Source organism: Martes martes (assembly GCF_963455335.1).
Source record: "Martes martes genome assembly, chromosome: 14".
NCBI classification, from domain to species: Eukaryota; Metazoa; Chordata; class Mammalia; order Carnivora; family Mustelidae; genus Martes; species Martes martes.
In genome coordinates, this window is record NC_137902.1 from 56,876,983 (window position 1) to 56,889,743 (window position 12,761).

Genomic DNA, 12,761 nt, shown 5'->3' on the forward strand with positions numbered 1-12,761 from the left:
TGCAACTCTTGATCTCGAGAGTCGTAAGTTTATGCCCCATGCTGAGCATAAAGCTTCCATTTAAAAAACTTGAAAGATTAAAAAAAATAAAGTAGGGGTAGCCTAGGTGGCTCAGTTAGTTAAGCACCTCACTTTTTTTTTTTTTAAGATTTTATTTATTTACTTGAGAGAGAGAAACACAACGAGAGAGGGAACACAAGCAGAGGGAGTGGGAGAGGGAGAAGCAGGCTTCCCACCGAGCGGGGAGCCCAATGTGGGGCTCGATCCCAGGACCTTGGATTCACGACCTGAGCCGAAGGCAGCTGCTTACGACTAAGCCACCCAGGGGCCCCTAAGCATCTAACTCTTGATTTTGGCTCAGTCATGATCTCAAGGTTGTGAGACTGAGCCCTACACGGGGCTCCATGCTGGACGTGGAGCCTGCTTAAGATTATCTTTCTCTCTCTCCTTCTGCCTCTCTACCCCGTGCACACTCTCGCTCTACAAAAAAATAAATAAAAATTAAAAATAAAGGCTTAAAGCCAATGGTCTACCTAGGATTAAGGCTTCAAATGGGAAAAAGATCTTTTCACTTCCTTATGTGGTCTAGTACAGCACAGTAGATGTTCCACACAGAAGACCTGGTTCAAAGATTCAGTAATACAGTGATTCTTTCCAAGAAACATGTGACAGGGCGCCTGGGTAGCTCAGTTAATTAAGCATCTGCCTTCAGCTCTGGGCCTGATCCTGGGATCCTGGGGTCCTGGGATCCAGCCCAGTGTCAGGCTCCCTGCTAGGCGGGGAGTCTGCCTCTCCCTCTCACTATGTTCCTCCCCTTTTCCTCATGCTCTCTCTCAAATACATAAATGAATCAATCTCTGAAAGAAAGCAAGAAAGAAACGAGGGAGAAAGGAAAGGAAGAAACATGTGACAAAGACTGGCTATTAATTGAGGATTTGGATTTTCAGGACCTCTCTTCTATCGTCCTCTCCCTCCGAGACATTCCTTTTTGTCTATCTCATTTAGCCCACCCCCAAAGAATTCAAATCACACATTAACGTAGCGGACAGGAAATAAAATCTATATAAACTGAATCTGGGACAAATTATTTTTTTATATCAGTTTTTAACATGGAAAATATAAACTAACCTGTTGTTGCACACTATACAAGGCCTGCTGAGGTTGTGAATATTGCTGGAAAAAAAATTTTTCAAAGAAAAATATGAAGTCAGTTTTATTCATTCTCAAGAAGCGATATACACACATACAAATACATAAGCAAAATCACACTATAAAGAAATTTTGTGGAACAACTAAAGTTCACCAAAATAAACCAAACTGATGATTCCTTATACTCAGGAATTAAGAACTGGATTTTATTCAAATAACTGAGGAATAAGAACTGCCAGTTTTATGAAATTTTGACTGTGCAACTGTACTGTTCTGTATGTCTTAGGCACATATAATTTTTATTACATGAAAAAACAATAAGCATAATAAAAACGCACAATTATTGGGGTGCCTGGGTGGCAAAGTTAGTTAAGTTTCTTGGTTTCAGCTCAGGTCGTGATCTCAGGGACCTGGGATCCAGCCCACCTTAGGCTCCATGCTCAGCACAGAGTCTATTTGGGATTCTCCTTCTCCCTCTGCCCCTCCACCATGTGCATCTGAGTGCATGTGCATGCACATGCTCGCTCTCTCAAATAAATAAATCTAAGAAAAACAAAAACAAAAACCACCAACAGAACAAAACCCCACAGTTATTAATTCTTTAAAATTATCTGGCTACTCAGATATGACGGTTTACTATGCCACACACTGAAACCCAGGGAAGACTCACCTGTTGCAATGCAGCTGCTGCTGCTGCAGCTTGTTGCTGCAAGGCTGCAGTCTGAGTTAACTGATAGTTTGCTGGGGTTTGTGTGGTAAGTCCTGCTGCTGCTAATGCAGTTTGCTGTGTATAAATGGTAGGAGATGCTCCAAGGAGTGATGGCTGTTGCACACCCAATGCAGCTAAAATGAGATTAAAAAGAAAAAGAAAAAAAAAAAAAGCATTATTCAGATCCTTTCTAGGAGTTTTCCGTAAGTGCTAAGTTATGAATTATGGTCTGCCACTGTCCAGTAAAAACCTAAAGCAAAATTCCAGTAATGTTTCTTAAATTTAATTGATTTGGGGCACCTGGGTGGCTCAGGTCATGATCCCAGGGTTTTGGGATCAAGCCCGGCATCGGGTTCCCCACTCAGTGGGAAGCCTGCTTCTCCCTCCCCCACTCCCCCTGCTTGTGTTCCTTCTCTCATTGTCTCTGTCAAATAAATAAAATCTTAAAAATAAATAAATAAATAAATAAATGTAATTGATTCGAGTGTCTCCCGAGATCCCAGTGGCTTTACACTAAATTTTCATGTCCTAATAAGAAGACATTATTCTATCAAATTAAACCACATAATGAACACAACCAACCTTACCTAGACCAACAGGCTAAAGTACTCTCAAGAAGTATTTTTCGGAAAAAGAGGAGAAAATCAACTGTCCTTCTATACTTCTCTTGAATTTACTGTTTTATCTCCAATAGATGAGAATCACATATTGAAGACAGTGTTACTGAAAGTGATCCACCCTAAAACTTTCCATTGGACAAAATTTTCATACACTTACTTTGCATTAAAGATTTAAATACTAGGAAACAGACCAAAGCAGCTTTTGCATTTTTTGTTTTTTTTTAAGGTTTTATTTATTTCTGTGAGAGAGAAAGTGAGAAACAGAGCATGAGCAGAGAGGGAGGGGCAGAGGGAGAAGAAGAAACAGATTCCCTGTTGAACTGGGAGCTGGGCATGGGGGCTAAATCCTGGGACCTGGAGATCATGACCTGAGCCAAAGGCAGATGCTTAAACTGACTGAGCTACCCAGGCGTCCTAACTTTTGTGTCTTAAAGCACAAAAAGTTTTTAATTTTAGTGCACTACTATATGGGACAATGAGACAAGATTAACCATAGTGACTTAAAACTGTAATTTGATTAAACCAAACTTAGAGGACTTAGAACGATAAGTTAGGTACTTAATGTTTAATGTATGCTTAAAAAGCTCAAGAAACATGTGAAAGATTTTACTTGAAGTTTTCATACAATTCCACTGAATGCAAAAAAGCAATCAACTAAAGACTGCAGCGTATGGGGCACTTGGGTGGCTCAGTTGTTAAGTGTTTGCCTTTGGCTCAGGTCATGATCTCCAGGTCCTGGGATCCACCCCATGTCAGGCTCCCAACTCAGGGGGGAGCCTGTTTTTCCCTCCCCCTGCTTGTGCTTTCTTTGCCTCTCTCTCTCTAATGAATAAATATAATCTTTAGGGGCGCCTGGGGGGCTCAGTGGGTTAAGCCTCTGCCTTCGGCTCAGGTCATGATCTCAGGGTCCTGGGAGCGAGTCCCGCATGGGGCTCTCTGCTCGGCGGGGAGCCTGCTTCCCCCTCTCTCTCTGCCTGCCTCTCTGCCTACTTGTGGTCTCTGTCAAATAAATAAAATCTTAAAAATATATATATATAATCTTTAAAATAAAAAATAAACATAAAAAAATAAAATACATAAAAACTGCTGCAGTGCAGCACTAATGTTCTTAAAATTGTATCTCCTGATACAATGACTAGCTCCACAGGACATTAAAGTCAGGAAACAAATAAAAAAGGGCCCAAGGTTTAAAAAGCTGAGGGAACAGGGGCACCTGGCTGGCTCAGCTGCTAGAGTATGCAACTCCTGATCACAGGGTCATGAGTTTAAGACCTACAATGGTCAAAGAGCTTACTTAAAAGTCCAGGAAACAGTGAATTAAGCACATATTTTTACTGCAGGATTTCTCAGAACCTTTAATATGCCAACTCAGCATTCTGAATCCCAAAAGATTGCCATAAAGCAATATTTACACATGGAACACTCCCTTTTCCTAAGCATCTTGCTTGTATCTGAAAACAACCTCAAAAAATGCTGCTCTATAATTATTAGTTAACAACCTTATAAAAAGAACAATATTTTGCTTTGTTAAGAACAGAACAGAGAACGTTAATGAATTAACTGAAGCACCTAGTCTAGAATATCCCAGAAAATCTTTAGAAGTACAAGGTTCATAATCAGTTGTTTAAAAGTTCAGACTAGGGGGCGCCTGGGTGGCTCAGTGGGTTAAGCCTCTGCCTTCAGCTCAGGTCAAGACCTCAGGGTCCTGGGACAAAGCTCCCATTGGGCTTTCTGCTCAGCAGGGAGCCTGCTTCCCCGTTCTCTCTCTACCTGCCTCTCTGCCTACTTGTGATCTCTCTCTCTCTGTGTCAAATAAATTAAAATAAATAAAGTTCAGGCTAATCTTATTTATTTATTTATTTTTAAAGATTTTATTTATTTAACAGAGAGAGAGATCACAAGTAGACAGAGAGGCAAGCAGAGAGAGGGGCTTCACAAGTAGAAGAGAGAGCCCAATTCAGGGCTTGATCCCAGGACCCTGAGACCATGACCTGAGCTGAAGGCAGAGGCTTAACCCACTGAGCCACCCAGGTACCCCCAGACTAATTTTATTCAAAAATAAAACAAACCAACAACAAAATAAAGCAAAAACAAAAATCCCAGAAAGTATGTTTGTAGTTCTTGTAAATTACAAATAACTCTCTGCAAAAAAAAATACTGATTTTTTAAAAATTAAAAAAGGAGGGATGAGGAAAGGCAGAGTCTAAGGCAGGCAAATATTTCTAAATGGTTTAAGTCCTTACCACATTCATCTTTTCTTATTTTTAAGGAAAGTCAGATATCACAGATGGCAGAAAGAGGAAACCAGGACTAACTAAATGAATTTAAATAGAAGTAGAGAATATCTTGGGACGCCTGGGTGGCTCAGTTGGTTGAGCAGCTGCCTTCGGCTCGGGTCATGATCCCAGCGCCCTGGGATCGAGTCCCACATCGGGCTCCTTGCTCAGCAGGGAGCCTGCTTCTCCCTCTGCCTCCGTCTGCCAGTGCTCGCTCACTCTCTCTCTCTGACAAGTAAATAAATAAAATCTTGAAAAAAAAAAAAAAAAGAAGTAGTAGAGAATATCTTAATACCAGCATAAGTTCAGAATGAGGTTAACTACAATGAGAATAAAGGAAAAGGTACTGAAATCTAGGACAGAGGTTCTAATCAGTGGATCCTGTTAACCTTTTAAAATTATAAGCAAAATTACATATGAGAGAAAGTTCAAAGCTTTCATCAGTTTTCTAGAGAATTACAGACCAAAAAGGTTAAGAAGCACTGTTCTAGGATAACAGAAACAAAATAATGAACACAAAATAAAGACCATAGGAAAAAATAGTACTTTAAATTCTAAGATTGGCATGGTATACATTTGACAGAGTAACATCCGTGATTCAAATATCATAACCCAACTCCTTCACCCACCTGAGCTCTGACCTCAGATCTGCTGTTTCATTCTGTTGGTACCAATTTCCAGAACCCAGAAAGTAACACAAACTCTTTTCTCCTATTACTTTTTTAGGTGTTCTGAATGCTGGCATCATACAGCAAGCAGTCCAGCATTAAGTAGATAGGATGATAGACACATCTGTCTTCTACTGTTAACAGTGTGATGAATTAGAAACTACAACAAAATTACAGGTGACCCCTAAACAACATGGGAGTTAAAGGTTCTTGGCCTCCAAACACAGATGAAAATCTGCATATAATTTCTGAATCCCCCCAAATTAACTACCAATAGCCCAGGGCCTTGGAATAAAATATTCCTAATGAAAGGAAGTACCAATTAGTTGATTTGTTGATGGCATTCTTTTTCTAGGACCACCATAAAGTGTCTTATCTATGTAAGTCATTCATACACAGGGAAGCATATACAGACACAAGGCTTTAAGACAATACTGATGTCTTGATTAAAAATACAGTGGCAGGGGTGTCTAGTCAACAGAGCATCCGACTCCCGACTTCACCTCAGGTTGTGGGATTCATCCCCACTGCGTGGTGCAGTCCTGCTTGAGATTTTCTCTCCCTCTCCCTTCTCTTGCTCCTCCCTGTCCTCTCTCTAAAATAAAAATCTTTTTTTTTTTTAAAGATTTTATTTATTTGACAGCGAGAGAGAGATCCCAAGTAGGCAGAGAGGCAGGCAGAGAGAGGGAGAGGGGGAAGCAGGCTCCCTACTGAGCAGAGAGCCCGATGCGGGGCTCGATCCCAGGACCCTGAGATCATGACCCGAGCTGAAGACAGAGGCTCAACTCACTGAGCCACTCAGGTGCCCCTAAAATAAAATCTTAAGGGAAAAAAAAAAAAAAAGAATATGAGGTGCCTGTCTGGCTTAATCAGTACAATCTGCAACTCTCAATCTCAGGGTCATGAGTTCAAGCCCCACGGTGAGTGTAGAGCTTATAGGGAAAATAAAAAAGAAGGAAAGAAACATTCCATTCACATGAATTGACTGGATCAACACTTAGTCCTAAGTTTGTCATTTATATATTTTCTAATTATCATTTCTCCCCAAATTTTGCATTGAAGGATTACCATACAAAGACTTTGGAAGAAAACTGAAAACAGTATAACGTGAAACACTAAAATGAGTAGAAGGAAAACTACAGTAGCACAGCAAGTATAAAGCTCAGTTCTCTTTTATATTAAAAGTTAACTGGGGGGGTGCCTGGTTGGCTCTGTTGGAGAAGCATGTGACTCTTGATCTTGGCATGCTGATTTCGAGCCCCACATTGGGTGTGTAGATTTATCCTAAAATGAATAAATTTATTTATTTATTTTTTAAAGATTTATTTATTTATTTGACAGACATACATCACAAGTATGCAGAGAGGCAGGCAGAGAGAGAGGAGGAAGCAGGCTCTCCACTGAGCAGAGAGCCCGATGTGGGGCTCGATCCCAGGACTCTGGGATCATGACCTGAGCCGAAGGCAGAGGCCTTAACCCACTGAGCCACCCAGACGCCCCCTGAAATGAATAAATTTAAAACAAAAAAGCTCAGAACTGATGTAAACTACCCAATATCAGAACATGTTTTAATATCCTATATATGCCACTGAAAATTTAGGTGCTGTATCATATTTTATCATAAGACTTTTATAAAAAAAAAAAAGAACAAACCAAAAAAATAAAAATTTTTTTAATGAATTATTACCTAAACATGTGGCTTACTCAGTGTTCATTTGCAAGTTTTCATTCTTGGACATTGAAAATGAAATTAAACATTTATGTTGCTGTCAATCAGACGAAATGACATTGAATTTTTAAAACTAGCCTTTGGATTTAGAAGGGATAATAAAGTATCTCTAGATACCCGGGTGGCTCAGTTAAGTGTCTGACTCTTGGTTTTGGCTCAGGTCATGATCTCAGGGTTGTAAGACAGGGCCCCACTTAGGGCTCTGCCCTCAACAAGGAGTCTGCTTGCCCCTCCCCCGCCACACACGAGCTTACACCCCCCCCTTCTCTAAAAGCAAAATCTTTAAAAAAATTTTTTTTTAAATTTTAAGTAGCTTAACACCCAGTGTGAAGCCCAATGCAGGGCTTGAACTCACGACCCTGAGATCAAGACCTGGGCCGAGGTCAAGCCCCATGCTTAACTGACTGAGTCACTCAGGTGTCCCAAATAAATAAAATCTTTAAAAACAAACTACAAACAAAAAACTACTAACAGGGATGCCTGGGTGGCTCAGTCAGTTAAATATGACTGTAACTGCCTTCAGCTCAGGTCATGATCCTGGGGTTCTAGGACTGAGTCCTGAGCATCTGGCTCCTTGCTCAGTGGGGAGCCTTCTTCTCCCTCTGCCTGCTCTGCATGCTGCCCCCTCTTCTTGTGCTCTGACAAATAAATAAATAAAATCTTAAAAAAAAAAAAAATACTACTAACAGCCAGGTGTTGAGTGGAAGCCAACTGTTGGCCGCCTGGGTGACTCAGTAGTTAAGCGTCTGCCTTCAGCTCAGGTTGTTACCCTGGGATCCTGGGATCAAGTCCCACATCAGGCTCCCTGCTTAGGAGGGAGCCTGCTTCTCCCTCTCCCACTCCCTCTGCTTGTGTTCCCTCTCTGGCTGTCTCTCTGTCAAATAAATAAATAAAATCTAAAAAAAAAAAAAATTCTTATTTTAGGGACACCTGGGTGGCACAGATGGATGGTTTAACACCTGCCTTCTGCTCGGGTCGTGATCTCAGGTCCTTGGATTGAGCCCCCCATAGGACTCCCTGCTCATCAGGGAATGCTTCTCTCCCCTCCTCTGCTATCCCCCCTGCTTGTGCTCTCGCTGTCAAATAAATAAAAATAAATAAAATAAATCATTCATGTTTTAGACTTTACTCCAATAAAGTATATTTCATTATTAATACTCCTTTTCTGTGGCTATCTGAGAAACTATCCTTGAGTATTTGTGAATTATAATCAATATTCTGCAAGATAATCCTATAATTTGCATATCATAAAAGTATCAATCCCTGATTTAATCTTTCTCTCCACCTAAGAGGCCAAACACTTGTCGAATGGAGATCTTTTCCAATTATACACAACAAAGTAGTCTGTACATGTATCTATACCTAATTCAACATGATTGCTGAAGGTCTTGTGACCCTTCTAAGAGAGATATGCTTTTTTTTTTTTAAAGAAGGAACAGGTTTTTTGTTGTTTTTTTTTTTTAAAGATTTTATCTATTTATTTGACAGAGATCACAAGTAGGCAGAGAGGCAGGGAGAGAGAGAGAGAGGAGAAAGCAGGCTCTCCACAGAGCAGAGAGCCCGATGCAGGGCTCGATCCCAGGACTCTGGGATCATGACCTGAGCCGAAGGCAGAGGCTTCAACCCACTGAGCCACCCAGGCGCCCCTAAAAGAGATATGCTTATCACTGTGTATCAATACCTCCAGAGACAAACCTATGAAATGAACCCTAGATGACCACAGGCTACCAGGTAAACAAGTAAACTTAAGGACTAATTTTTCTTTAATCTTCTTAAAAAGATTTTATTTATTTGACAGAGAGAGACACAGCAAGAGAGGGAACATAGGCAGGGGGAGTGGGAGAGGGAGAAGCAGGCTCCCCACTGAGGAGACAGCCTAATGCGGGGTTCCATCCCAGGACCCCGGGATCATGACCTGAGCCGAAGAGAGATGCTTAACGACCGAGCTACCCAGGTGCCCCAAAGTTTTCTTAAACCTTTAAGGACAAATGTAAATTATATATCATTTTCTAGAATGTAAAATCAGTTTCATATGACTGAAACACACTTGTGTTATGACATACTAGCAGTTTTTACTGATTACCAACCAGTGAACACACCATTAAAACACAAAGGAGAAAAAAAATAAAAAATAAAACATAAAAGAGAAGCCTCTCCCTTTTCTGTTGTCCCTTAATCTTATCAAACTCACCGTTAAATTTAAAAATCCTTATTACCTTTAATCTTTATTAAGATGAGTCATCCTGAAATAAAGTCCAAAACCTCAAAGCTGCATGCTCAAGTTAGGACAGGGAGAAAAAAAAGGAAAAGTTACGATAGAGAGATTGGGCACTCAGTACTTAGGGCTTCGTAGTTTTGTTTTGGTTTTAAGATTTTATTTATTTGAGACAGAGAGAACACAAGCAGGGGAGTGGCAGAGGGAGAAAAGGCTCCCTACCACTAAGCAGGGAACCCAATGCAGGGCTCGATCTTAAGACCCTGGGATCATGACCTGAGCTGAAGGCAGTTGCTTAGGCAGGCCTGCAACTGAGCAACCCAGGTGCCCCTGTAGTCTGATGTTAATGCAGCTATCACTGGATAAGAGCACAAGTAAGGCATACTTACTTGAGGGGGGAAAGTATGCATTAACAATGAGCCTTAAAAGATTTTATGTGTAGGGGTGCCTGGGTGGCTCAGTGGGTTAAGCCTCCGCCTTTGGCTCAGGTCATTATCTCCGGGTCCTAGGATTGGGCCCCACATCGGGTTCTCTGCTCAGCAGGGAGCCTGCTTCCCCCTCTCTCTCTGCCTGCCTCTCTGTCTACTTGTGGTATCTCTCTGTGACAAATAAATAAAATATTTTTAAAAAAAGATTTTATGTGTATTTTTTTATTCTAGAAAAATGTTTTAGAGACGATTTGCTACTACTAACACAAGCAGTGTTTAAACAGGCTTAAACCAATACTGGGAGCAATCTTTTACTACTAAATGAGTTGTAAATATTCAAGTCCATTAAAGCGTAACTAATGTGTATACATAGTATATCAACTATTATTTGTTTGAAAAAGACCATGAATTTTGGAGTTTAACAATCTGAGCTGCTGATTCAAGAGGCTGTGGTTTTAAATGATGACAACTGGGCCAGAACAAAGAGGCAGGAAAAATGGAGTCATATTTAAAACAATTGTATTGGGGCATCTGGGTGGCTCAGTGGGTTAAAGCCTCTGCCTTCAGCGCAGGTCATGATCTCAGGGTCCTGGGATGGAGCCCCGAGTTGGGCTCTCTACTCAGCGGGGAGCCTGCTTCCTTCCTCTCTCTCTGCCTGCCTCTCTGCCTACTTGTGGTCTCTGTCTGTCAAATAAATAAATAAAAATCTTTTAAAAATAAAAAAATAAAAATCAATAAAACAACTGTATCGGCATTAGCTTCAGTTGCCTGTTGAAAAGCACGTTATAACTACAGTTTTAACTCCTAAAGTAGTTCATGTTTCTCTGATCAGAATGCAGTCATTTTACAAATGGTCCAAAAGAAATAGGGGAGAATATGCTAATTCATTCCCCACATTTCAATATTATTATGATTACATACAGATACAAACGCAAATGTTTTGGGTCAAATCTACAAACTATTATAATTAATCAAAGAGTTAAAGATTCAATTGGTGGGGCACCTGGGTGGCTAAAGAGTGGAACATGCAGGACGCCTGGGTGGCTCAGTTGGTTAAGCAACTGCCTTCAGATCAGGTCATGATCCCTGAGTCCTGGGATTGAGTCCCACATCAGGCTCCCAGTTCCACAGAGTCTGCTTCTCCCTCTGACCTTCTCCTGGCTCATGCTCTCTCTCACTGTCTCTCTCTCTCCCTCAAATAAATAAAATCTTAAAAAAAAAGGGGGGGGGGCAACCGGGTGGCTCAGTGGGTTAAAGCCTCTGCCTTCAGCTCAGATCATGATCTCAGGGTCCTGGGATCAAGCCCTGAATTGGGCTCTCTGTTCACCATGGAGCCTGCTTCCTCCTCTCTCTCTGCCTGCCTCTCTGCCTACTTGTGATCTGTCAAATAAATAAATAAAATCTTAAAAAAAAAAAAAAGAGTGGAACATTCAACTCTTGATCTTGGGTTTATGAGTTCAAGTACATAAAATAAAAATAAATTTTATTTATTTTTAAAGCAGATTTATTCATTTGACAGAGAGAGAGCACAAGCAGGGGGAGTGGCAGGCAGAGGAAGAGGAAGAAGCAGGCTCCCTGCAGAGCAGGGGACGCCCAATGTGGGACTTGATCCCAGGACTACAGGATCATGACCTGAGCCGAAGGCAGTTGCTTAACCAAATGAGCCAACCAGGCGCCCAAAATTAAAAATAAATTTTTAAAAATATCTCAGGGGGTGCCTCGGTGGCTCAGTCAGTTAAGCGTCTGACTCTTGATTTCAGCTCAAATCATGATCTCAGGGTCATTGTATCGAGCCCAGGTTGGGCTCCGTGCACAGCAGAGAATCTGCTTGTCTCTCTCCATCTGCTCCTCCCCGACTCACATGCACACTCTAAAAGAAATAAAAACTTTGAATTTTGAGAAAGTGAGCGATGAGAGAGAGAAAGAGACCGAACAAGCAGGGGGAGGGACAAAGTGAGAGGAAGAAGCAGACTCCCTGAAAGGGAGCCCAGCATGGGGCCCAATCCCAGGACCTAGGGACCATGACCTGAGCCAAAGGCAGGTGCCTAACCGACTTAACCCTCCAGACACCCAATAAATAAAATCTTAAAAAAAAAAAAAGAAAGAAAGAAAATGAAATCTCATAAAGATTCAATCAGTGATTCACCAGCTATCTCTCTCAGTATCTCCTTATACACAGGAAACTGTTAAAAACTTTCAAACCTAGAAGTCCTAGAAACAAATATGACTGTCACTGAATATATATCACAGCACTTCAGCTAGGGGATAGGAAAAAATGGGGAAATAGTAAGAACAACTATTTCAGTGTAGGAGAAATGTTATATAGGGCTGGAAAGATGGAACATCATAAATACCATCCCAAGGAGTTTGAAATTAATTCTAAAATCCTTGAAGATATTTTTTGTAGATAAGTAAAAATAATGGAAGATACAATGAACCATAATTCTGATGATCTAACATTAACTCTCCTGTGACCATCTGTAAAATCTAAACAAATTTCACCTTTCTAGGCCTCAAATTCCTTATCTGATAAAGTTGTTGAGATACAATCTAGGACACGTCCCATCCTGTTTTGAAAAATACTTTGATTTGGACAGAAATTAGGAGGGGCTCCTGGCTGGCTTAGTCAGTAGATCATGGGACACTTGACCTCAGGGGCATGAGTTTGAGCTCCTCATAGGGTGTGGAGTCTACTTGGAGGAGGAAAAAAACAGAAAGAAAGAAAACATGCTTTAGTTGTATCACATCTGACAGATACACTGGAGCTGAAAGAGAAATAAGAAGTAGCATATCCAGTATATAAGAGAGGAAAGCAAATAAAAGCAATTAGAACTAAAGAACAGAGGGGCACCTGGTTGGCTCAGTCGGTTAAGTATCTGCCTTCGGCTCACGTCATTATCCTGGGGTACAGGGATGGAGCCCTTCACTGGGCTCCCTGCTCAGCGGGGAGTCTGCTTCTCCCTCTCC

At 41.1% G+C, this 12,761-nt stretch overlaps 1 protein-coding gene across 3 annotated transcripts in view; it reads right to left on the minus strand.

The window, feature by feature from the left end:
- The window catches only part of CCAR1 (cell division cycle and apoptosis regulator 1), a 66,779-nt gene that overhangs the window by 48,729 nt on the left and 5,289 nt on the right, over window positions 1–12,761 (minus strand). For all 3 annotated transcript variants that reach the window (XM_080822328.1, XM_080822330.1, XM_080822329.1), the window contains exons 3-4: window positions 1,820–1,992; window positions 1,129–1,173 (exon numbers count right to left, since the gene is read on the minus strand). In XM_080822328.1, coding sequence (XP_080678454.1) covers window positions 1,129–1,173; window positions 1,820–1,992 — 218 coding nt within the window. The remainder of the gene's footprint in view (window positions 1–1,128; window positions 1,174–1,819; window positions 1,993–12,761) is intronic.